Genomic DNA, 27,591 nt, shown 5'->3' on the forward strand with positions numbered 1-27,591 from the left:
TCCATACTTATACTTTTGTCAAAGATATTATGCAATAAAAATCATTGAAGAACCATACGAAGGGTGTAAATTGTTTGTTGGATTATTACCAGGCTGCATTGAACTCAAATGCAAACACCACTTAAGTCTGGCAGTTAAAAATATGTCAATAGTAGGTCAATAGATATTATCTAATATTGTCTTAAGCAAGTGGATAAAACATTAACTTTTAATAAAAATATTAATAATGTGTTATGCGTGTGCCATTATTAAATATACACTTAGATACAATTATTAATACTATTGCATTAACAATTATTATATCTGCTGCTTTATCCAAAGTCTTTTTACCTTGACAAATACAGGTCTCAATAACCTATATAATATCATTTGTTATTCTCACACAGTGCAGATGAATCCTATATTAGATGCTTTTGTAAAAGGAAAGTAGTAAGAGCAAGCTTTGTAAAGAGAAGGATATCCTCAGCCAGGGAAAGCTGTTAGTTTTCAGTTACTTTCAAACGCCCTTTGAACCGCAAATCATCCTAGCCATAGACCGTGTGCCTTTAAAGGGGTTAATCTGCACTCTGCGCAAGCTCGGTTACCGCTTATAAAGGCTGATTCCTCTTGGAAGGTGGTTCTCATCTCAGTGGTAGAAGCATCCGAAGTTTCAAATCCCAGGCTTTTAAAAACGCGTTCACTCTCCTGCCACGCCCTTTGAAAATTCCTCCTGAGCTCTGTGGGTGAATCAGAAATATCTAAACTGTGGCCAGCGATGACATCTTCATAGGTTGGTGGGGCATGCTTGAAGTCAAAGCCAGATCTGCCAGCTTCTGAGCTATGTGACGAAGAGACCGTCGTCACCGTCGACCCGATACCTTGATCCTCAAACGCATCCACACCTGAGAAATGTTCACTCACAGACCTTGTTTCAGAGTGGACGCTGGGCTGCTTCCCAGGAATTTTTCCTTGCAGCTCTCTAGGACGGCTGCAAGAAAAGCCTGGAAAACGGGTGTTTTCTAGATATCTCAATCCAAATTCCTCCTTACAAAACGAACAGCTCTCTTGTTTAATGCTATGCTCTGCTTCTCCATTTGTATAAACTCCTCGGTTCGACTTTGCTTCAAAAACTGGGTCAGCCTCAAATTCCCTGAACCATCTGTTTATCTCCTTCTCGTGGTCGCTCAGGAAGTTCTCCGCCGTTTGGACAGTTCGGTTGGCGGCCTCGTACCTCTGCGTGCGCTCGGTGCGGCGAGGCCCTTCCACCGTGCGGATGACCTCCACCGAGTCAGAACTCCCCGTGTCCGGCAGGAGGCGCTGCGCGGAATTCACTGCCTCTTGGTGAACGTAAGTCGCCCTTTCCTCTACTTGCCTCCCTCCCTCTTGAGCTTCCACGGATCCTCGGAAGGAGCCGCCTTCTGCGCGATTTACACTGATAGGTATGGTGATTGTGGGTGGGGAGTCCCTACCCCGAGTTTCTATCTTAATTTGACGACGGAGTGTTGCAGGAGACGTGATGATCTCAGACCTTTTCTCTACTATCGCAACTGGGGTCACCGGTGGACACGGGGCGGCCCCTCTGGCTAACTTGGCGGTGCCGTCTTTGAGTTTGACAAGCTGCTCAGAGCGACTCCTGCGGGGAGAAAGGGAGGCGTTTGCTGCACCAACTCTGGATGTTTGTGACACGGGACTTCTCGGTAATGGTTCGGCGGAAGTGTCTTTTTCAGGGGACTGAGAGAGCTGGTCCTTAGCAGAGGTTTCTGGTCGCCGGGCAGTAGACTCAACTGTTACAAAAGTGGGTGATGGTGGGCGTGTTTTCAAGGAGGGAGGAGGGATCTTGCTGTCGTCCAGTTTGACTTCGTGATGGGTTTTCACGTGATTGTGAGCGGTTGCGTCGTGATGAGTCGCTACTTGGCGGTGCTTTGTTTTTTCTACGATTCTATTTTCTTGCTGTTCACTAACGTTAGACATTTGAGAGAATGTTTCATTAAGGCTAGGGGGTTTGTTTCTCTGCTTTTCTGCTTGGGAGGATATCACGGCCGTTTGAATGACATTCTCACAGGACACAAGCATATCCTCTGCTTGAGTCTTAATATGCGTTATTTCTTCTTTGATTTTTTCTATGCTATTCTCCATAGCAATGCGAACACCATATTGTCTTTTTTCTTCACTTAATAGCCATCCTGGAATAATATTTAGCAGTGTCTGAAGTGTTTTAAGGCCATTTTTATCTGGCTCCACTTCAAACTGTTTTATCCTAGACAAAATCTGTTGTAGTTCTTCACGCTTTCTCAAGAATTCCAATATATTTATAGTACCTTTTCCATCATCCTCCTGGGATTCTTTCAGAGAGGAAAATAAAGATTTGTTCTGTGTAATCTCTTGCTTTGAATCTTTAGTATTAGAAAAGACTTGTTTCTGTTGTATGCCCTTGACTCCAAGACATTTTTCTTCCTGCAGATTATTACATGGCTGGGGCAATTTTTTATGTTCAACTTGACTTTCACAAGTCTGTATTTGTGTTTGCTGAAAATGCTGCGTCTGTGAATCAAGACGTACATCAGTAACCTTTTGCTTGACTACCTCCTGTGCTGATTTACTCAAATGTTCTTGTTTTCTTTCAACTATTAGTCTCTCTTCCTTTGGACCAATCGTTGGTGGTTCCTGATTTGTTCTTTCACTTCCTTGAGGTTTCCCACTCTCCAAATCTCTAAATTCTCTTTGCTTCTCAGGAACTATATTGAGTTTACTTTCATGGCTTTTCCCTGTGGGTTCTGCAGGCAGTTTTATTGTTACTCTTTTCTCCTTCTCAGGTAACTGATAATATTTTTCAGCTACAGATTGCTTATTACTATATTCAGTGCCTGCTTCAGTTTTCTCGGTTTTCTGGTACTGTTGTTTGCTAATGGTTTGAACATCAACATCAGATTGCTTTTTACGGCTTTCATAGATGTGGTCTGTTTCATTTGATTTGTGATCTGTGGTTGGAAGCTTGAAAGTTTTAACTTTGAAACTTGGGGAAGCTGGTTTTCTTTGGGGCAAGTGCAACTCCTCCAAATACTTCTGTTGTGTTTCTTGTGTACTACACTCCTGGTGCTTCTGTTTAATTTCAGAAGCTGATATAGATTGTAACATGTCCCTTGAGTTCTGTAAAACTTCCTTTTCCGTGGTAGCTTTGTCTTCTGAGGCTGCTAGAACATGTTGGATCCCCTTGGTGGTGACTGTCCTCGCTGGTGTTGTGGAAAGCTGGTTGTCAGTACACACTCTTAGTACTTGAGAATGACTTTGAGAGTTTGGGTTGGGTTGAACCAAAGTGACCCCTGAATCCATTCCGGGTAGAGGAGCCTCCTCATTTGTTTTTTGTAACAGTACTTCCTTTTGCAACTCTGACATGTTTTTTTGATTTGGGCTTTCTGTTTTGACTATGTTGTAGCAAGAATGCTCATGTTTCTGTTTTTCAAGCTCTTCTCTTTGTTGTCTGTATTTTTCTTCAGCAATCATTAAAGGTGTCTTAAATTTTCTCATATAAGGTTTTGGACTTTGTTTTCCTGAACATGCTGAGAATGAATGAGATTTTATAAGAGGTGCCATTGTTTTTGCTTTGGGTAGTGAAGTTTCTGGAACCATCTGGGAGAGAGACCTCATAGAGTCCATAGATAATTGTTTTCTTTCATCAAGACTTCTTCTAGATATGTTCTGCTTCATCTCTGTGTGTTCACTGCTAGTTGCCATTATTACTCTTTTCTGATCCTTTGAGGGAGTAATTTTATATTCCATATCTGGCAGGGAATTTTCCAATTCAACTTTTGGGGAACTGCAATTCTTTTTATCTTCTATCTGTTTGGGAAATTTGGGTTTGGGGAGTGTGGGAGGTGGCAAAAGTACTCCTGATTTTCCTGTTAGGACTTTAGCCTGAGAATGAGTTTGCTGAGAGCTTGAGGCTTCTTGGGAATATTGTATGAATGTTCCCCTATGCTTTTCTTGAACAGAGGAGGAAAGGAGATGCGCTGGTTTAAGAGACGGAGTTGGAGGAAGGGGAGGTGGTGGAAAAACTGATAGACATTCTCTTTCAGATTTATCATCTTCTGGTGGTGGAGGAAGAGGGAGGCCCGGGAAACTTTCAAATTCAGCCTTTACCACTTCCGGGGCATTTTTTTCAGGCAACATCACTAACGGAGGTGGAGGAGGAAGAGGAAATTCGATTTCAGATGATGCGTTGGAAGGTGGCAGAGGAGGTGGAGATGGAGGTGGGAGAGAACACTCGCTTTCTTTTACATTATTTTCAGGGTTAAGGTTGATTGAATTAAAGGACATTTCCATTGCCATTTTTAAGTCTGTGGAAGTATTTGTCTTCATTGGAAAGTCCTGGCTCTTCAGATGAACATCAGCCTGTTTTTTGTCAGTTGCCTTAAATTTACTGTGGCTTTTTGGGGAGACTTTCACTTCTGTTATATTTGGTATGTCTTGATCTCTAGGCAAAGTCGGTTGAGGGTTCATGTTCTTTTTCTTTATATCTTTATTAGAACATTGTAGTTCTTGCTTTAACAAAGTTTGCTTCTGAAAGTCCTCTGAAGCTTCACGGGTCTTCCTGACTGTCATATTGACCAGACCCTGGGTTGGACTGGCCTTAGGGCTTTGTTTATCTGTTGGTATTTTAGTGTTTTTGGTAATTTTAGGACTCTTTACAGAGAAAGATTCAGTCTTCTGGTGGTCATCCCTCAGTTTACCAGTTTGAGTCTGTTGCCCTCCCACTGTTTTATCGATAGATTTAGTGGAGTTAAAGATAGCATTCTTCTGTTCTCTCACAGTTTCTGATTCCTTAGTTTTTAGATTTTCCTTCACTGACACAGTTGAAGTCAATTGTCTGCTCACATGTTCATCACTAAGATGCTGCTCTGTTGTGGTATCAGTCCAGACACCCATTTTGTCCCCTGATTCCAACACATTGTTAATAGCTTTGTGGTGTGAATTAGATAGTTTTCTCAGGCTTTTCTCCAGAGCATCATTGTTTTGTTCACGGCCTATGACAATCTTTACAGTGCCTTTGGGGGCTTTAGGGAGAGTAGCTTCAGTTCTTTCTTCTATTAAATTCCCATGATAAGATTTGCTTGTAGTTTGTTTGGGAACATCTGCTCCCCCTTGCCACCTGGCTGCTGGTTCAAATGGTCCTGGTCTTGGCTGAAGAACACTTTTTGTGTCCCTCTGGACAGCCACTGGATGAATCTTTGTTTTCTTCTCTTCTGAGGACCTTCCCATCACCCCTTTCACATCTTCTTTCATTACACCTCTTTTATCCACCTCTTTGAAAGCTCTCTGGGCTTCTTTCAGATTCCTTAATGATATTTCAAGGTCATCTCGGATAAGCTCCTTTTTCAGGATTTCTGTTCGTGTGTTTGTGGTCTTTTCAAGGCATTCAATAGCTTTGTCAATATCACCAGGGATGGCATTGGGCTGTTTAGATTCTTTCCATTGGTGGTTTGCTTCCTTAAGTGACTTGAGTGTGGCCAGCATGTCACCTTTTATAACTTCTTCTGTTTTCGCCACTGTTTTCTGATTTATGGCCTGGCTGAGGGAGTTTAGGGTTGATTTCAAATCACCTTTTATAATTTCTTCTTTGGGTGTCTTGCAAAATGTAGTCTGAGGCTCTGTCATAAAAACCTTAACTGTATTATGCACATCTCCTGGGATGATGTCAGTTTCGTTAACAGTACGTTCAACCTGAGACTGCCTTTTCTTTAGTAACAGCTTTGCCCCCTCCACATCACCACCAATTATTTCTTCCTCGCTTTCTTGTTTCCTACCTGTCAGTGTCTCACTTGACCCCGTCTGGAGTTGTTTAAGATAATCCAAAGCTCCAGTTTCTATGCATGTTGTGAAAAACTGAACATTTCCCCTCTCAGAGGCATCGATTTTAGCCCTTTCAGATATCTTATTGTTTGATACAGAAGATAGCAAATTATGAATGGTACGTTTTACATCGCCCCCTATTACTTCTTCACGCTCAACTGTGTCACCAGCGTTTTCACGAAGAAGACAGTAGATAGTCATATTAATATCTCCTCTTTCATCTTCCTGAATTAAAATGCCTTTCTTTACAGATCTTTCCTCAGAGAACAGGTTTTTTATTGCTTGTTGTACATCACCACTCACTATTTCTTCTTTTTCAGCATGAAATTCCATCGATCTGTTTAATAATTGAGTTTTGGTCAAATTAACATTTCCCTTCTCTTCGTCACTAACCCAAATCTCCCTTTTTGTACAGTCTCTTTTGGAAAGCAGGTTCGCCATTATATCTCTGAGATCAACCCTGATAATTTCTTCTTTCTGTATCTGAGGAAATGCTTGATTCATTAGCTTGTATTTTGCCATTCGAACATCCCCAACTTCATCAGCTTCAATGATGATTCCAGGAGCCTCAATAACTTTTTGAGAGTAGAGTTCTTCTAACGTTTCCTTAATGCTCTTGCCAATAATTTCTACCTTCTCTACCCTATTTCCATTAAATTCATGAAGGGGTGTAGTTTCAAAGAGCCATGTAGTTGTCTTGACATCAGAAGGAGGGATTTCCTCCTTGATGATTTTTGTGGCGCTTTCATCTGCTTCCTTAATAGAATCCAAAGTTCGATTTTCAAAAAGCCATACTGCCTGCTTCACATCACCTTTCTGCATATCTTCCTGGGTGACTGTTTTGATATTGTCATATTCCGACCCTTCTCCTCTCAGCTCATCTATGGTGTGGGTTTCAAATAGCCAAGTAGATGTCTTAACATTGCCCTTCTGTATTTCATTGACACTTACTGTTCTTATATAAGTATTCTTACCCCAATTTTCAGACTCAAAAAATTGTTTACTTGTCTTTACATCCCCACCTTGAATATAGTCCACAGTGGGCATAGCATCACGTGATTCTTCTGAAATCTGATCCAGTGGCTGGGTTTCAAATCTGTATCGGACAGAACTAACATCTCCCTTCTGAATGTCTTCCTGTGTGACAGATTTAATAACATACACAGTCTCTGACTGATTAATTGAGTCTAGTGGTTTTGTTTCAAAAAGCCACCTAGTTCCTCGTACGTCTCCATGAATTACCTCTTCCTTTTTAACTGTTGTCACTTCATGATAATACCCTTCTCGGTCTTGAATTGCGTAGAGTGGCTGGGTTTCAAAGAGCATTCTGTAGCTTTTTACGTCACCCTTCATTACTTCTTCAGTAATTGTTTTCTTGGGGCTGATACAGTCAGATTCTTCTTTAATCTCGTCTAAAGAAAAAGTCTCAAAAATAAAGCACCCCTTTCTTACATCCCCACCTTGTATGTCTGTCACTGTCTTAACTAATTCATCACCTTCTTGGCTCTCTTTTATCATATCAATTGGTTGGTTTTCAAAAAGCCACCTACAATTTAAAACATTGCCTTTCTGAATATCTTCAGTCTTTAGGGCTTTGATCTTTTTCAAAACTTCTTCTGAACTGGAACTTATAGAATCTAAAGATTGATTTTCAAATTTATGCCTCATGCTGGAGACATCCCCAGCTTGGATATCCATCTCTATGGCCTTGATTTCTTTTCCTTCTTCTCCTTGTATGCTGTCTAAATTTTCTGTCTCAAAAAGAAAACATGCTGTACGAACATCCCCACCTTGGATCTCTTCCTGTTTTACAGTTTGCAATTTGACTGTTGCTTCGGAGGCATCTTTTATGGTATCAAGTGGCTTAGTTTCAAAGAGCCAGGTACAGGCTTTGACATCTCCCTTATGAATTTCTTCACTGCCAGTCATTAATGAAACTTTTTCATAGAGAGACTCCATTGGTTGGGTTTCAAAAAGCCACCTACAAGTTTTGACATCCCCTTTAACAATATCTGTTGCTTGTTCAGTTTTACCTTCTACTTCTTCCATATTACTAAAATATTTAATCGAATCAAGAGGTTGGGTTTCAAATAGCCATTTAGCAGATTTCACATTTCCGGCCTGTATTTCTTGAGCAGATATTCCTCTAATTATCTGGAATTTATGAATGCTTTCATCAAACTGGTCAATGGGCCTTGTTTCAAAAAGCCACCTACAACTTCTTACATCACCTCTTAGGATTTCTTCTTGTTGGACTGTCTTGACTTGATGATATTTTCCAAGGTGATCTTGAATGGCATATAGTGGTGTTGTTTCAAAGAGTGATTTGTTTAACTCTACGGCACCTCTTGTGACTCCTTCCACCTCTATTTTATGTGATGCATCAAATTTAATTAAATTGTTTGATTCAAAGATATGTGTGTAATTCTTTACATTTCCTTTGTCAATTTCTTCAAGTTTCACTGTTTGTATGTACTCTTTTTTATCTTCTCTAATGTCTTCCAGAGGTTGGGTTTCGAAAATCCATTTTTGGTGTCTAACATCCCCCTTTTCGTCTTCAGAGGCAGTAATTTTTTGAAGTTTTCCTACATCGGGGCTATCTTTTAAAGCCTCTATTGGAAGTGTTTCAAATAGATGCTTAGTAGTTTGTACATCACCCCCTATTATCTCTTCAGATCTTCGAGGATCTGCATCAGGAACTTCTTTTAGAATGTCTAATGGCTGCGTTTCAAACATCCAACACTTTCTGGAGACATCTGTACCTATTATTGTTTCCTTTTCAGTGATGACCTCTTCTGACTCTTCTTTGATTTTCTCCAAAGGTTGAGTTTCAAATAGCCACTTTGCCCTACTCACCCCACCTTTGACATTTTCTTCCATGGATATTCCTCGGACAACTTTAATTTCCGTGATATCCTTGTTAATTGTGTCCAAGGGCTGTGTTTCAAACATCCAATGTGCTGTTCTCACATCTCCCTTTTCAACATCTTCTCTGTGAACAGTTTTAATTTCTAGCATTTGACCTAAACCATCTCTAATAACATATAATGGTTGAGTTTCAAAATATTTTATACTTCTCTTAACATTTCCCTTAATTTCTTTGAGCTCAGACCTGAGTTGCAACAGGTGAACTTCATCCACTGAATGAAGCTGTCCAAGCTGATCCAGATGTTGAGTTTCAAACATATATCTCACAGTCTTGACATCCCCACCGGTTATGTCCTTTATGGCAGTTACCACTGATTCTTCTTGATGCATGTTATTCATTGAGTCTAATGGCTTTGTTTCAAACATCCACCGGGCTGTGCAGACATCTCCTCTGGCTAGCTCAGGAATTTTCTCAGCATTTTCTTCAGTGCCAGAAGAATTATCCCCCAGTGTATCTATGGGTTGGGTTTCAAACATCCATGTGGTATATTTCACATCACCACCAGCAATAATTTCTTGATTAGCAATGCCCTTGTTGATGTTATCTTCATCTGGAGAGCCATTGTTGATGGAATCTAAAGGCTGATTCTCAAAGATCCATCTCATGGACTGCACCTCCCCCTTCAGAATTTCATCCCACTCCAAGTGTTCTCTTTCTGAGTTCAGAGCTTTTTGAGAACTGTCATTCGTATTTTCAAAAACATACCGGACTTGTTGCACATCTGCTGAAACTGAGCTCCCTGGGTTCACTTGACTAGAGACAATTTCAGAAACCTCACTGATATAATCTTTTTCTAAGTTTTTTCTTAACTCAGGATGCATGTGTTTATATAAACGGTTTAATTCATACAAATTTCTTTGCTTAGTATATAATTCTTTGGGTACTGGTGGTATTCTAGGAGAGTTGGGGAATTCAGGGGACTGGGAAAACGCTGTCACATCTATTGGAGTTTGAAATATATCAGGTGGGGGAGGAGGAAATTCTTCTGTCTTTCCCATAGCGGTGGCATTAACTTGTACCAGAGTTGAGGAAGTGGCACTGTGGTCACTGTTTTTTGTGGTTGATGTTTCCTTCCTCTGGAGGGTCGGCATGCAGGAAGTGGAAGAGGTACTCACAACTGATGATGGTTTTAAAGTCTCTTCATATTCACTTCCGATCTTTAAGGGAAAGAAAGTCAAATCTTATAAAAACGGGTGTAGTGAAGACTACCTAGGCACTGCCCCTCACCTGTCCACCTGCTACGATATCTCCATTGGAAACAACAGGTGACAGACTCCTTTGAGAGACCTACTTAGGTTACTATCTTTCTTATAATTCATTGCACTTTCAGAGTTATATTCCCCATTCGATACATCAGCAGCTCAGTATTTTAACATTTACACATAATCTTGATTATTCTTCCTCCTTTGCTTAATATGCTATGCTGAGTAATCTAGAGGGAAACAATAAAAGTCTTAAAGTACTTTTGAGGGTTGTTTTGTTTTCCTTGGAATTTTAAGCAGAGTATCTGACATTTAAAATTGACTTTATTATTTTATCTAATGCTAGTTATTAAATTTTAGAGCCCATGTAATTTTTCCATTTTTTTTTCTAGTGAGGAAAGTTTTAACTCTACTGCTTTTCTCATGTAGAATAATATCCTCCTTTTGGAACAGAAGAGTACTGGCTCAGGATTTAGTTGAAAAACCACATCAAACATTCAATAATTTGAAAATGCTATGCATTTACATCTGGTTTTTACAGTTAACATATTTCTATGTAGAGAAATTGTCTTACTTTAATCTGCTTGGCTGGGGTCATCTCTTTGTCAGAATAAAGGACCTTTTCCTGGGCAGACTTTTCAAATTGCTCTTTTAAAAACTTAGTTGAAACCTTCGGAATCTCTTCATCCTCAGGTGTATCAATGACTACAAACAGAAAAGAATACCAGGGATGTGATATAACAAATAAACGTGATATTTGAGAAGGAACTTGCAATGCTGTAGGAAGCTTCTCACAATATGTGTTAAATAAAAAAGGTTCAAGGTACATATGGCACTCTTTCATTCTGTAAGTTAGTATATGTCAAGAAATATAGGAAGAACAGTGGTGGTGGTTATCTCTGGATGGGAATTCATAAGTAATAGAACTGTTGTTTATTTTAATTGTATATATATTTCAAGTGTTCTATAAGCATGTTTTACTTTCATGCTTAGGAAAAAATAAAAGCTATAAAATAAGAAAAGAACAGCAGAAGAACAGAAAAGGAAGACCTACTTCCATTAGGAAAACCAAAATAAAGCCAAAATAGTTAGAGCCAAGTAATGATTGGGTCACAATTGGCTTAAATCTTCCCTTTTAGCTCTTCAAGGCAACAAAACTTTTCATTCCCCTTTTGTAGGCAAGACAACCTGCATGGGTCTTATGCAAACTCGCACAGATTTGTCTGTAGTTTAATCTCATATCTGTAAGTTGCAAAACTGAATTTAGAAGTGTTTAAATCTGTTATTAAAAGTAATACCATCCAGATAACATTTCTGTTCTCAGGGAGCTTGATGAACATTAAGTTTTATTCTAGGTCCCCGAGGCAAAAAGCAATTCAGAGGTGGCTGGCGTATCACCTTCTAGGCTTTTAGGATGAATTCATAAGGCTGATGGGCAGTGAACTATTTTAGAAGCTTATTGAATCTACTACCACATGCAGAACCTAATTATATATAGAAATACTACTCTGTCCCCTTTGGGACCATGAGTCATAGTCACTAAATTTACTCAGTGGGAGGGATTATGCTTTGGAAGGCTTCCATTCAAACACAGACACATCAGTGGGATAAAGGTATATTGGGGTCAAATAATAACAGAGTCTCACCTGTTTCTTGAACATACTGATGGAACTGAGAAGCTTGGCTTATTTCCTCAGTGTGTTTTTTAAGATGAGAGGCCTATGTTTAAAGATAATTTTAAATAAATAATTGTTTTTAAGAAGTCAGTTATTTTAGTACTGTACATATATTCTTCATTTCACAGTGATTTTCTTTCAAAACCTCAGTGAACATTGAGAGAGATGCTAATTAAATTTCTATCCCTTATTTTAATGCATGGGCTCACGTTATAACAGAATATATATGAATTAACATCTAAAGTGCACTCATATTTTTAGGGTGCTCATTTTATTTTTCAAAGAATGTCAGTTCCAAAGTGTGGAAATAGACACTGATATGTATTGATATTAATCTCATAAAGGACATTAAAAGCAATTGCTTACAACGAGGTCAGAATTTTCACAAAGCTTTGTAATCTGTTTGGAAAGTATTGTCTTTCTAAGTAGTTACCATTTCTGTTCCAAGAACATCACTTTTGGGTGTTTTGGAAGCTTCTTGTTCATTTCTTTCCATTTCCTGGCTGCCTCTTGAAATGTCGACCTGGCCGCTGTGGATTACCTCCTGAAAATAAATGAATGAAGAAATATACAATGTTTTAAGAAAAGTCTGAAAATTTTAACTTTTTTTTATTAAGGAAAAAATTAAAATTATTGAAAAAAATTAATGTTCCTCAGTGCATTAGTTTGCTTGGCTGCTGTAACAAATTATCAAAACTTAGTGGCTTGTAACTGCACAAACTTAATATTTTATAGCTCTGTAGGTCAGAAGGCCTGACTGGGGGTGTTGACAGGTGTTAGAAGGTATGTATTCCTTTCTGCAGGTTCTATGGGAGAATCTATTCCCTTGCCTTTTGCAGTTCTAGAGACTGCCCGTTTTCCTTGGCTCATGGCCCCACTCCTCAATCAGGCGAGGTTTTCTCACATTGCCAACTCTGATTCTCTCTCCTAATTCCCTGTTCCACTTTTAAGGAACTTTGTGATTACATCAGGCCAATCTGGATAGTCCAGGATTCTCTCCCTGTCAGAAGGTCAGCTTATTAGCAGCTGTAATTTTATTTGCAATCTTAATTCTCCTTTGCCATGTAACTTACATACTCACAGATTCTGGGAATTAGGACATAGATTTCTCAGGAGTCTTTATTCTGCCTACTACCCTTAGTAAGCTACAATATGAGAAAGATGAACCTCAAAAAGAAAATGCAAATCCTTGATGAAAAAATACATTTTTTTTGTTTATAAGCCAACTTTACATGTTACAGAAAAGCATTGCAGTCTTCAAGTTGGCCATCTAGTTTGACGAAACATCCAGAGTTCAAATGAAGAATATAACTGATATAAACAGACCATATTATGTTAGTGTATCTCTCTCTCTCTCTCTTCACACATGGGGCTACTTTTGATTTTGGTTAAGTTAGCACAGGTGACCCTGGCTGGTTGGATGCTTTGAAGATCCTGTTTATTTTGGTGATCCAGTCCTGTTGTTACTAGAGAATGTGATCTAAGTATATGACTGATTGATTGATATGATGAATCAGTTGGCATACTGCTAAAAATCTTAACATCAAAAAATAAGGATATGAAGAGATGACTCTTCAAGAACACGTGAATCTGAACTTGTTTGAAGTTGGGAATTCACTTTCATCTACTTGACCATCAAATACTATTTTTGAGATATGATTTTTAAAAAATTTGCCTTTGTAGAGAATAGTCAGGTGAACAAAGATCCATTATTATTCATCAAATAGGAGCACTAACTTTTTTTACACAAGTTAAATAGTTTTGAGCTGTCAAATTCTAATCCTTTAAACCAACAATAAGTTTAAAATTAATTAATGAGACCTTGACTTTCTTGTTTTTGTTTTTGTTTTGCTAGTGGACTTGTAGTGTGTGGCTTTTTCCCCCTAAGGGTAGTTGGTATACAGGGTAAAAGTTCTCATTAACCAAGCGGCCGTTAGACATCTGCTCAGAGATATATAGTATGATCTGATCTTATACTTTTCTAGGAAGGAGAATTAAGAAAAAAAGTTGGCATCTTCCTAAAAGTTCTACAGAGAATTGAAGGCAAAATGTAGGTTTATACTTTAGAATGTAGATTATATTTCTTTGGATGTATTAGTTAACTAGAAATCCTTTCACAATGTATACATATATCAAATCATCATGATGTATACTTTAAATGTCTTATATGTTGTATGTATGCTTTAAATGTTGTTAACTATACCTCAGTAAAACTGAAAAATGTAGATTGTATCTCATTAAATTGAATACCAGTGTAATTTTTTTCCCTGAAGCAGAATGGTTTTCTATCCTGAGTTAATAATCCATATATATAAAATGATATTTAATAACATGCTTGGCACACAATTTGTGCTAAGGAAAAGTTTACTTAATGAGTGGATGACTAAACTAGCAAACTTCTATTAATAAATTATTTTCATTCAATCTTCTATTTGCCAGAGAATGTCCTAGAAATGAGATGGAACAATAAGCGAGTCATGTACTTTACTTTCTCAAAAGGGAGTATAGAAAATAAATAATCGGGCGCCTGGGTGGCTCAGTTGGTTAAGCGACTGCCTTCAGCTCAGGTCATGATCCTGGAGTCCCCGGATCGAGTCCCACATCAGGGAGTCTGTTTCTCCCTCCGACCCTCCCCCTTCTCATGCTCTCTCTATCTCATTCTCTCTCTCAAATAAATAAATAAAATCTTAAAAAAAAAAGAAAAGAAAATAGATAATCCATAGCTTTTCCCTTAAGTTCAAATAATCAAAATTTGATTTAATAGGAAGCTTTGCATAATCAAGTTTTATTTAAGGATATCAGTAACATTAGGCTGTAGGGAACAATAACAATCATTGAAAATGCATGAGCACAAATAGCAACTCTTTCGGTGACAACTGTTTACAACTGTGAGAAGTCTTTCCATCTCTAAAGATACAATGGAAATAGTCTAGGGCTTTCTTATGATACTGATTAAACAGACAATGAAAGAGCAAAGGACAGTGGGAACCTGACCAGTACCAAGGTCCTTATTGAAGGGCATCATGATCTTACTATAGAATCATGTCTCTACTTAGAGTTCCATGTGACAAGCTATGGCGCAGAGACATTCTTATTTGGCCCAATTAGTGTTTTTAACTTTGGAATTAGTTAATACCCACAAAAATCAAGATTTCTGCCTGCTTTTGTAAATTTTAAAGATCTGACAACACTGGGTTCATATTCCAACACGTGAGCTGCTTGCTGGAACAAAGTAGTGGCCAAACTTTTTAGTTGGGACATGCACTTTTCAGTTGGTCACTGTTCCCATCATTCACTAATAAGTAACACCAAGTTGACATTAAAAAAAAAACCTGCCTGGAACCTATAGAAATTTTAGTTTCTTTCACTTGCTGCTAATCATCAGGCTGAAAGAATAGAGTTAGTGATTTGAATCTGCATGTTGAGAAAGACAAATGCACACACTAGGAGTGAAAAACAGTAAATAAATGTATTTTTAACATATTTTGAAAGTTATTTTCTGGGCAGTCTATACTGAATGTGTATCTACTTGAGTAAAAACAATCCATGCCTGTCATGTCTACGTATATTTTCTTGTAGGAGATGACACAACATAAACAGTTTGAGGGTACATAAATTTAGAATTTAAGTTTCTACTTATGTGCTATTACTAAACAGAACTGTAATTGTTGCATGAGTTTGGTATGTTAGTGTCAATGCATCAATTTTACTGCCCCCAAGTTGCTGTAATTTATATAAAGTCTGTCTTAAAATATGCCAAGATTTTATTTCTATCGTTACTGTGTTTTATATTTTGCAACTAGTTTAGTTTGGATTTTAAATCTGACTTTCATTCTTCTCAGTTGCTGGTGTCTACAAAGTACAGGTTAGGTAAAAGGATGGATCATCATAATGTTCAAGAGAAATCAAATTACACAAATAAAATGTAATAAAGAATTCTGGCAAGAGCACCATACATAAATGCACACAAAATGATTAATAAAATTGGTTCTTGAATATGAAAATCAAATATAGCTCAGGGTGCAAGAGACAAAATGCAGTCTTGTTCACAAGTTGGATCAACCAGGTGTCAGAAACGGGGACTTTGTATTAACTCCCTCCTCTACTAGGTATGTCGTAATCTTGGGTAAGTCACTAAATCATACTTAAACTCTTTTTTTCATCTCATTCATCCATTTATAGAAAGAAAAACAGATGAGATATGTGGTCTAATATTGGAATCTAAAGAGGGAATGTGGTACAATCGCAAAATAATATGATGTTTGTATATCTCTTACCAATCTGATGTCAGTTCATATGTTAGACAAGTGTCTTACAAAAATCTATCCTTGATAGATACTTTTTTTTTTAAGATTTTATCTATTCATTCATCAGAGAGAGAGTGCACAAGCAGAGGGAGAAGCAAGCAGGGGGAGAAACAGGCAAAGGGAGAAGCAGACTCCCCGTTGAGAAAGGACCCCAAAGCGGAACTCAATCCCAGGACACTGGGATCATGACCTGAGCCGAAGGCAGCCACTTAACCGACTGAGCCGCACATGCACCCTTGATATGTACTTCTAAGGAGATTTCTCCAGCACAAGAAAGACTTCACGTTCTGCCTACCCAACTTGCCATTGTTATTATCATCATAGGAAAAGGCATTGTACATTTCTACCAATAAAAATTCAAACTCTTTCTAGCATAACAAGTAAGGAAAGAATAGGACCAATTTTTTTTTATGGTGACTCACTATTATTGTGACTCTTAGAAGTATACACAATAGAAAAAAATGTGATAAAAATTTGGCAGAAGAGTACGTAGTAACTGCCCCACTAGAGTGGAAAAAACGGTTCATGCTCAATGCCAATAATTCAGCTATTCACTAATCTCATTTTTAATAAAACTAGAAATAGTTATGATGTATTAATGCTCTTTGCATCCTTGTCAAACAGACATAAACAATACCAAAAATGTGCTATTTATGTTAGCAAAACTGTCAGAGGATTCAAGGTTTGAAAGAAAAGGCAGTTCTTTCTTTTAAGTGATGAACATAACAATTTCTGGTTAATATATTGTGTTTCTCTAGATTTGGATATATTCAAATTCAAACCTGTTTCTTTTGCCATGGGTTTTCTTTCTTTATTTTTAAAAAGTTTTCTTTAAAAATCTACAATAAAAATTTGATTTCCCTAGGGTTTGAGCCTCAGGTTAAGGCTTTTCTACATTCACTATACATTTTTGAAATCATGGCTCAAAAATTATTTTCTGTTTAAAACCTTTCCTGACTTCTATAGAGAGTTACCCATTCATGCTTGTTTTTTGTTGTTGTATTCCCATCCTGTCAGTAAACATCTTTATTATCTACTTATCACATTTCACAGTCATTAGATAATATGAACCTCTCATTTAACTGAACTCATGCATCCTCACATCTCCATATTTAGCATCCTGACAGATAGTAGATGACTGCCCCCCCCCAAACACACACACCGCCTGCCTTAAATATCAAGGAGTAAGTGCATGGGCAAATAGTCACATTTTTTTCCAAGAGTGTGAAAATTTTATAGTTTTAAATCTAGTTTGAAAATTGAGATTCTAAATTTTTTCCACATAATCCTATGGTTTTATTTTCTAGTATTTTAACTAACAGTCTTTGATACTGAACATTTTGTAATTGGTGGAATTACTGAAGCCAATGTGTATAACAATAACATGTCAATCACTTTACAAAGTGTTCTCAGAAACAGGCCTCTTGACAACACTGCAAGGGAACAGAACATCTATGGAGGAATATGGGCAGAGCTGTGATGCTATAAGGAGTAATTGGCATCATCAGAGGGAGGGGAAGCCTGTACCAAGAAACCAAAAAATGCACAAAGACAACAAACATACACAATGGGATAGAACATTTCAAAATAGAAATATTTTCAAATAGCCTTTTTATAAAAATATCTGCATGGTGATGGGGCGCCTGGGTGGCTCAGTCGATTAAGCGCCTGCCTTCAACTCAGGTCATGATCCCAGGGTCGTGGGATGGTGTCCCACATCCGGCTGCCTGCTCAGCGGGGAGCCTGCTTCTCCCTCTCCCTCTGCTCCTCCTCCCTGCTCATGTTCTCTCTAATAAGTAAATAAAATCTTTTTTTTAAAAAAGATCTTCATGGTGCTAAACAGACTAGTTTTTTTTTTTTTTTCTGTATATAGGCTTTTTTTTTTTTAGGTTATGTTAATCTCCATACATTACCTCATTAGTTTTTGATGTAGTGTTCCATGATTCATTGTTTGCGTATAACACCCAGTGCTCCATGCAGTACGTGCCCTCTTTAATACCCATCACCAGGCTAACCTATCCCCCCACACCCCTTCCCCCTAGAACCCTCAGTTTGCTTCTCAGAGTCCATAGTCTCTCATGTTTTTTTTTTCTAGTGAATTAGTATTCATTGAGTTGATGAAATTGAAGTGTAGTCAAGCATCATCTAGAAACAGCAGAATGCATTGAGCAGAATTACTATGACATGAAGAAATTAAGTTGAGATATTTATGATGACAATGAAAGACAATACTTTATCCTAATTTTTAATTTATACAAATAGGGAAAGTTATCAAGGGGAAAGAAGAATCAAGGTGATTGCAAGTCCTGATTCTTTGTATAACTCAATATACTCAGAAGTGAAGCCTCCAATTTTATTTGGCTCAATAGTAAAGCTATGAGCATGTACTAGTTGGATTGTCAGATCCAAAAGATCGATGATGCAGAACATTAAAAGAAACTTAAAAAGTAAGGTGGTGACATTTTCCTTTGAAATCACTGCATCCCTAAACATAAGTGATCTTATATACCTTCACGTATGCATTTATTCAACCAACAGCTCTTAAGTACCAAACAACCATCTCCATCACATTGTGCTAGGCATTTTCAGTATTGTTTTAATAAGAGTTTCTACAATTATACCTCAATCTATTTAAATGCCTATCAATCATCTATCTATCCATCTATCTCTGTATCTATGCAATATATAAAAATATATACATATATATTTAATGGAATAAAAAAGCTCAGCTTGAAATTCTCTGGAGGAAAGATTCATAATAAATACAGGTACATGAATTATGTAGTTTTATTACATAAATTTCTGGGAGAAGTATTATTCAATTAATTTCAACTTTTTTTCACTGAAAATAATTACGCTTTGGTCATATTTAGCTACTAAGAGCAAAACTTATCTTTTCTAATAAAAAATACTTGATTTAAAAGTCAAAATATTGGACTTCAAAAAGAGGTTTCTGCATTAGCAATGTCAGCTTTAACTGCTAGAACTCTGACTGTCCTCTTCTTTCCAAAAAATATTATTTATAGAGCCATATCCCTGCGTCCAAAAATGCTGAAGATTCATAAAAAGAACATATAAAAGATGCACTCTCAACTGGGCCATCAAACATATTAGTTATGTAAATAATAATATATTATTTGACAAACTAAAAAAGCAGGATACATAAAAACATTCAATTTGTAGTAAAGGATACCCTCTAGAAGTTTTATGTAGATGTGTGTTAAAGATACACATACGTATACAGTATTTCAATCCAACATAGACATAAAGCATCTTAAAACCAAAGTGGCACGAGGATATAAATAAACATAAAAGCACAATAAAGAGGCTAAAACTTTGAGTCTCAAGGAACACTGAAATTACAAATAAAAAGCTTGCAAGAATAATGAAAATATTTTAAAGAAAAAGAAAACCAGAGGTTACATGTATCTTATATTAATTAATGCAAACCAAAATAGAGAAACAGAAGAATTCTACCTCTTCATTACCACCCCTCCCTTACCAATATCCAATAGATCGGTAAGCCCTGCCAATTCTATGTTTAATTATCTCTCGAGTCAATGCTCTCTTTACCCTAACCTTCTGACCCATGTAAGTCCTTGTATATTTAATCTATTTCAGTAGTCTCCTAACTCTTCTTCTTCCATCTAAACTTGACCCCCTTTATTTCAACACTATAGAGCCAGAAACATCTTTCTTAAGTGCAGATCTATTCATCTTACTCTCTCGTTTTAAGTTTCTTCAAGGGCTCCTGATTGCCTTAGAATAAAGTAACAGTTCTTTAACATAACATAGAATTTTCTTTATTATCTGGGCTTTGCTTACATCTCCAGCTTCATGTTTCAATTTTGCCTCACTATATTCACAAATATACTATTTTACCTTTTATATAAGGTGTTCCTTTTGCCTGGAATGAAATTCTATATTCATGAAAAACTATTTCAAATCTCAGCTGGAGCATTCTCTGCTTTCAGATGTCTTCCTTGATCATCTTTCATTCAGAGTAAAGTTTATCACCTCCTTGTGTCCCAACAAACCTCTTTATATTTTCTATCATAGAATAATTGCACTTGAGTTATTTGTTATATGTCTATTTCTCTGATATAGTGAGCTCCTTGAGGGCAAAATATTATACTCATCATTGAATTTTTGTGGCTGACATATGGTGGGTGCTTAATGACTATCAGCTGAATAAAAAAATATATATATAAGGCATAGACTCCAGAGTCATCCTTCTTTTTTTTTTTTTTTTAATTTATTTATTGAGAGAGATAGTGATAGAGAGCATGAGAGGGGGAGAGTCAGAGGGAGAGGCAGACTCCCTGCTGAGCAGGGAGCCCGATGCGGGACTCGATCCCGGGACTCCAGGATCATGACCTGAGCCGAAGGCAGTCGCTTAACCAACTGAGCCACCCAGGTGCCCCCAGAGTCATCCTTCTTGAGTTGGGATCACTTCTGCTCACTTTCTTTGGGCAGGTTACTTAACCCCTCAATGTGTCCATTTCTTGTCCTCTCCCCAACCCTTCCCCCCAAATAAAAAGGACTAATTAGGGAATAATAACAGTGCCTATGTCAGAGGGTAGTATGAGGAGTTAATATAAGTGAACACTTGGCTCATAAGTGCTATATTAGTGTTTGCTATCTTTACTTAATAGATATTCATTGCACACTTACTTTGTGTCAGCTATTTACACAGTCAGCAAGGCAAAAAAAAAAAAAGAAAAAGAAAAAGGTGGGATGAAAGTAGATTGTCTATGGCTCTGTCTATGAATTTTACCATTGAAATTTACCATGAATTTTTCATTATAGAACTAAGCCCAGAAACTAAAGAAAAAACAAGTTCTAATATATACATTTTTTTTCCACCAGAGAAGTAGTGGATTTCAGGGGTTTATTCAAAGAGAGAAAGGAAAAAAGTGCCTGTGATATTATGACTCGTCCAAATCATTCTGGCTGCTAGGACGTGGAAATACTCTACAGAGACATGGCCAGAGAGTGGCTTTGTGATCACCTATTCACCTATTTAGTTTTTCTTTTTTTTTTTTTTAAGATTTTATTTATTTATTTGAGAGAGAGAATGAGAGAGAGAGGACACATGAGAGGGGATAGGGTCAGAGGACGAAGCAGACTCCCTGCCGAGCAGGGAGCCCGATGCGGGACTCGATCCAGGGACTCCAGGATCATGACCTGAGCCGAAGGCAGTCGCCCAACCGAGCCACCCAGGTGCCCCCCTATTTAGTTTTTCTATGGTTCATCTTTCATGAACTAATACCTAGTGAACAGTTCATAGTGATTTACAATTATGCATTTCTTCCTCCCTAAAAGTCCTGTTGTATGACTATCATTTAGACAATAAATTAAAAATGTTAAGATTTGTATATTACATGTATATATTTTTTTAATCCAGTCACAGCTCCCAGTTTCAAGCATCAGAGTCTGAGTGATTTAAACAGGAAAGGTAATTTGTTAAAGAGATATTGGACGGCAGAGGTGGGGAGTGGAATTCATGGAATCTTCAGGATTCCAGAAAATAAGACTTGGAGGTTTTGTAGCTGGTAACAGAGCTAAATAATGCTGCAGAACCATCTGGTGAATGCACCCATGCTGCTGACACTGAATAACAGACACATTCATTGCCAAAGCTATCAATAGTATATAATGGATGTTGCTTCTAGAATAGTTATTTCTTGAAATTGGATGTTGCTAATCTCTTGCCACCAGCCATAATTAAGATTAATTCCACATAGTCCCTGCTTCTCATGTCATTTCATCATTTCTTTATGCAAAGTCTGAGTTGGGGGTGTCTGATTTTTACAATCTAGTTCATAAGTCTGGGTCCTAGATACCAGGAGGTCTAGGACAGTAGGCATATGGTATTTGCCACTTCTCCTAGTGGAGGCTGCTTCTGCTCATTGGGCAGAGGAGTTCCCAAGTATGGAAGAAGTTTCAAGTGTCAAAAAGAATGACAAGTGTCCATTAACCCTGCTAAAAAGAGTATTATTCATGAATGCTGAGGTCTTCTGAATCAAATGGAAACCAGCTAAAAACATAAGTAAAGGTGTTTATTTTTTACAACAGATAGCATAGTAGAAAACACTATTCATGTCTTATAATGGAATTGATTTGGGCCTATTTCTTGGTAATATATATTCCATGTGATGCTACAAGTGCATGTAGGAAGACTTTGAGACAGTACCATTTGCCTGCTAAGAGGTCGGAAAGAGTTCCTGTTAAACAAACCTTCCTCCTTCTTTTACTGTCCCTCTGAGTCTCTATGGCCATCAGTCTTGTTCACTGGGAGGGGTGACATTTTAAATCATTATATAAAATCCAAACAGAAGGAAGAAACACAATAAAATAGATTTGGCTCTGATGAAACCGTTTCAAGATTATCTGTGCAAACAAGGCAGTGTAATTATCAGTTATGGCTACAAATAAATTATTCTGATCACTTGGGTTTTCTTCAAAATAAGGAAAAATGGGGAAAAATAAAAGGGTAACTAGTTGCAATTTCACTGGTCAATGTATCTACTAGCAACGTGGGGAATGAAAAGAGATTGAAGTGGCAGACAGGAATATTAGATTATAGCTAGAGTTTGTCATCAATTCAAGAGAGAAATCAGGTAAATAAGTTACAACTAATTTCAGTCTCACTTAAAATCCTCATTTGTAATCTTCTGGGACAGAGAGTGGGGAAGCACTGAAGGAGATAGATATGAAGGGTTACCATGGATTGAGTGTTGTATGTGTCAGGAAATGTACAAGGCTCTTCACACTTGTACAATGTCTAATTTCTTTAAAACTCTACTGTTCGTAAAATCTACATGTTGATTACACATAAAAGAGAGAAGGAAGAATGATATGCAAGATTTTAAAAACACCAAACATATACCATGAATATAATGTTTTCATAAGAATTCCATCAGCCAGCTATTTTGAACCAATGTTTTTAACACCTAAAAGCAGTAAGTGATGTATTCAGTGTGCACTTATTATGTGCTTAGAGTGTGTGTAAGGAAGGGAAAAGAGAAAAGGAGATCCATTATCCTCAACCAGTTAAATATACTGAAGAACATCACAATTCTGAGATGCCTTCAAAGAATCCAAAAATTAATAATCATGTAGTAATTTGTATTGCATTAGCTCTTTAAAAATCACTGGGTCTTTCACTACAATATCCTTTTCACTACGATAGCAGGTAAACTACACATTTTTTCCTTTCTTTTAGGGCTGGTGATTCAGTGAAACATCTTTTCTATCAATGTAATATTGATCATCAAGTGCAAAGGTTTGACAAATACAAAAAATGCCAGAAGTTTAAGAGGTCTCAAAATTGAAAAGGGTTCTTACTAAAAAGGGCCAAGGACTAATTGCTTTAAGTACATGCTTACGTAGTTTCATTTTACATAAAAAATATATCAACAATTAGTAAAAATTTGAGCCATTTAACTCCTATAAACTTATAGAAAAAATAAGATGAAATGAAATTTAAGGACATACTCTGATCTGTAATGGATGTCCTCCCAATTAAGCTTATCAATGGCGGTGCACTGTAAAGGACAGAAAACCTATGCACCTGCTGGAGGCTCATAACTGAAGATCAAGTTTGTTCTTTAAGGATGGATCAGAGCAGATGAGATTCAAACAGGCATTGATGAAAAGGAATGATAGGTCTTTAAAACTTACCTCAAATATTCAGATAAATATTCAGATAAATATTTGATCACATATCTCAAGATTATAAGAAGGGAGATTATACTGAGAGTAAGTGTCAAACACAGAGCCCATGATTATGAAATGATTTAACCTGCATTTTGTGTGAAAAGATATTGTCTGTCTCACCACTATTTTATAGGAACAAATCAACATATTTGCATTTGGTTTGCTATAGAAAAAGTAGTTCTGTATGTGTCTATAATTCTCTCATGCATAGTTTCTTCACATTCCTTCCTCCCTGCAAATTATTGCTTCTTTTCTTTGTCTATTTTCTGGACCCAGACTTGATGGTGTACTCGGTCATTATCATAATTTCCTTTAGTAATGAAAAAGACCTAGAAAAATAAGGGCATGAAGGAAAAGTTATTGAGGGGGAAAAAAAGGAAAATTCCGTTTTTAATCCTCCAAAACAACAAAAAAAGACAAATAATTTGGGGGGAACTGTTGGTATTTTTGAATTATGGCACAAAATATTTATGATAAAAGGCTCACAAACTGAATCCCAGCCTGAAGTGCTGACTTCATCAAAGTTCCATCCATATCTCCCCAAAATGTATCTGAACACTGTGTGATATGATAAATTCTAGTATTCAGGTTTTGTAATTTGTTCTCTGAAGACAAGGAATGAATTTCAAATGCCATAGCAGGATGAGGTCTTCAGCATCCTTGGTATTTCCCCCAGGGTAAGGAAGATAGATTGAGCTCTTGGCTCCCCCTGTTGGTATCAGTCTGGTGACTGGTCTATAATGTGCCCTGTCCTGATGGGGTAGGAAATGAAGTAGCCTCAGCTGGTTCCTAAAGAGATAATAACTTGCTCCTTACCATGGTAGATGACTCTGGACAGAGAGGGATAAAGAATAAGGCTGTTGGAAGAAGATGTAATCTTTTTCCATGTGCTGTGATCTTGAGATCTGCATAGAAGCTGGAAAAAAATAAATTTCCCAAGCAATATTCCAGACAGTTATCTCTGCAATAGAATGGTTCTGAGGACAGAATGTTTTAATGTCTCTTCCTTCTCTCAGGCTTGTATTTTCTCACGTTTTTTTTGGGGGGTGGGAATGTGATCATTTGTAATTATGCAAACTAATAAATGAACATGCAAAAGAATAGACAAACGTGTCTCAATCTAATAATTTTCAAAGACCCATGAGGATGGGCTTATTTTGAGAAATACTAGACACAGAAGAAGTAGAAAGAGCTAAAAATATCTTATGTCAAGTGCTTACAGAAAACACCTATTTTCATAAAAATAACAGTGGAAAAAACACTTTGCAGTTTCTACTAAGTTCTACAAGCATAATGATTCTGTAATGTTAATGTTTCTTTCGTTATAATTTTCCTTGCTCCTCAAAAACTAGCAAAGTCTATGAATTTAAAATCCCACAGCTTGCCATTCTAACAATTCAAACATAAAGCAACTTTAGTTAGTATAATGTATTGTTTCTTTATTTGAGAATTCTATTAAGTATAATTATACAAAGAGCACAGTTCTATTTTTAAACTAATATGAGACTTCAAATTGAAAAAGGGTCTATATCAATGCATTCCTTCCTCCAGCTTTCCCTCCGTGGCTCCCACCTCCCAGACAAGATGACATAAAATTCCATCATGTCGCAATGTCTGTGTTTTACATCTTCATCAACATCAGATACTTTTGGGGATCACTGGGAACATGAAACTCTGGGCCATGATTTTGTGTTTAGTGGGAAAGAGTCCAACATCCCTGGGCCCTGAGATAAGAACAAACAATACCACTCCTTTTCCCCTAAAGCAATCCCAATTAATTTTACTTGAAAGGAGTGAAGGGTGTATCTGTAAGTGCACTTGTCTCCTGCAAATGAAATGGAAAATGGGTTCTATAAGAACAAATAGGTTTACAGAAACCCATAATACCATTTAGAAGAAAAGCTGTGGTAGTGGTACTCCAATAACTGGGGTAAACATTGCTCCTGCAAGTTCTATTTTGGAGCACGAGTAGGATGAATCGTAGACAGAACAGCGACCAATTTGGGATTTTTTGAAAGCCCTTGCCTCTGTGCCTGCAACTCAGTCTTACTTACAGGTTTTTGTACTAACCCCTGAGGCTCTGACAGCCTGAGAAATAGTGCCAGGGCCCCCTTCATAGGCTAATATTTCTCAACCCCTCCAAGTCACCAGGCAGATTAGCTCATTTAGTTATTAATGGCATAGTAAAAAGGAGCCCAGGCTGAATGCATGCACCGGACAGACTGCACCATCTCACCAAGAAGACCGAGTTTCCACAAAGGACCAGGGCAAACGTTTTGCCAGGGTCTTCAGAGCATGGGGTTAGAATGAGTGTCCCTTTTTAATGATGCCCTGCAGTGCCCTACAGTGCTGCCCCAGGGGGGAGAGGAGTGAATCCCTCCGTGCACTAGCAGGAGAACTCACAAGCCAACAGATTCTGCAGAAAGAAGCTGAAATTGGAGGTTGCAAAGGGACCATGACTAAGACTTTGTGGTCACACCTCAGCAGACATTTCGTAATCACCATCGGCTTCATCTGGGGACAGCTGACTTTGAGGGTTACAGACGTTCGTCTTAATCGTACTTTACGGGCACACCTCATGGCTTCGGAAAAGCAGACACATTGGTTTAGTTACGTAAAGAGCCAAATGACTATGAGCAGGCTTAGTGCATTATTTAATAAAGTCCATCACTTTACAATTAAATCCTGTGTCTTTCAGAAAATAGTATTTGTATAGAAATATCGAAGGTACAAACTCAAGAGACATTAGGTGTACGGATTGTATAATCCTATAAAATTAGAGTTTTTTTGATGAAAGATGACAACAATAAGGAGTTAAATCTCAGTTTTAGTTAATTATTGGTACATTAGTAGGGCCTAAGCTAATAAATTCATTCATTTTTTAGTTTATCTTTGTTCTAATTGGTTTACCTTAAAAATTTTGATATATCTTTCCTTATTTCATTTATATCATTATTTAGTTTATTTTTAATATTTAAATATAACCTGTGTATATATACAAATAACAGTATTTCAATAGTGTCTGAAATTAACAAAGGCGCTAACAGGGTTTGGGGGCACCAGTAAATTGGCTGTTTGGCTGACTGACATTTATTTTATTCCCCATGATTTCCTTAAGCTCTTGCTTTCTCTGTTCTCCACAGTCTCTGTTCTATTCTTTGACCAATAATGTAGGCATCTCAAGAGCAATGTCAATATAAACAGTCTGCTGTCAGACTGCAGAAGGCTGAGGTAGGCAGAGGAGAAGCCTCGATGAGAAGCTAAGAGGGGAGTGGTCATCTCTGGGATTACAAATCCTGGCTCAGGTTTGCACTGCTGTGTTCATTGCTGCACATCAGAATCACCCGAAGAGCTATACTATTCTCGAATCCCTGACCACAGGCCAGAACCATTTAGTCCGAATGACCTGGGCTGCCTGGAGAGTTCCAGTGTATTAACTTACACTTGAGGATCCAACCTTACTGAGGGCCTAGGTGACTCAGGGGACCTGAGCTCCCTCAGAGACTCCATGTCTCAATCTCACAGGGAGAATGGTTTGATTCTAAATCCTTATCTCATCAGAGAAGAGGTAGGAAGGGACAAATCAAGGGCTCTGAAAAGCTGTCCTGCTTCAGGTTCCGGGTGATGTAGAAACCACTGGATGGTGGACAGAGGACTTGTTGAAGACCCCCCCACCACTACATTGTTGTACCCCCAAACAGGGACACCTCGGGTAGAAGCATGGAGTAGGGGCTTCATAGGGAGTGTGGGGCGCACTTCTAGACGAACCAGGCTCATGCAGGCATGCATCCTTCCATTATGATGGAAGCTGGTTTGTTGGGACCTGTAGGAAAAACCTTCCTTCCTTCCTTCCTTCCTTCCTTCCTTCCTTCCTTTCCTTCCTTTCCTTCCTTTCCTTCCTTTCCTTCCTTTCCTTCCTTTCCTTCCTT

General features: G+C 37.7%; 1 protein-coding gene across 2 annotated transcripts in view; it reads right to left on the reverse strand.

The window, feature by feature from the left end:
- The window catches only part of XIRP2 (xin actin binding repeat containing 2), a 74,857-nt gene that overhangs the window by 9,640 nt on the left and 37,626 nt on the right, over positions 1 to 27,591 (reverse strand). Inside the window, exons 4-7 of one of the 2 annotated variants that reach the window (XM_035007843.1) lie at positions 12,067 to 12,177; positions 11,604 to 11,676; positions 10,532 to 10,662; positions 585 to 9,912 (exon numbers count right to left, since the gene is read on the reverse strand). In XM_035007843.1, coding sequence (XP_034863734.1) covers positions 585 to 9,912; positions 10,532 to 10,662; positions 11,604 to 11,676; positions 12,067 to 12,177 — 9,643 coding nt within the window. The remainder of the gene's footprint in view (positions 1 to 584; positions 9,913 to 10,531; positions 10,663 to 11,603; positions 11,677 to 12,066; positions 12,178 to 27,591) is intronic. The other variant, XM_035007844.1, reaches the window with a different exon arrangement.

Source organism: Mirounga leonina, unplaced genomic scaffold, assembly GCF_011800145.1.
Source record: "Mirounga leonina isolate KUSES-001 unplaced genomic scaffold, KU_Mleo_1.0 Mir_151, whole genome shotgun sequence".
NCBI classification, from domain to species: domain Eukaryota; kingdom Metazoa; phylum Chordata; class Mammalia; order Carnivora; family Phocidae; genus Mirounga; species Mirounga leonina.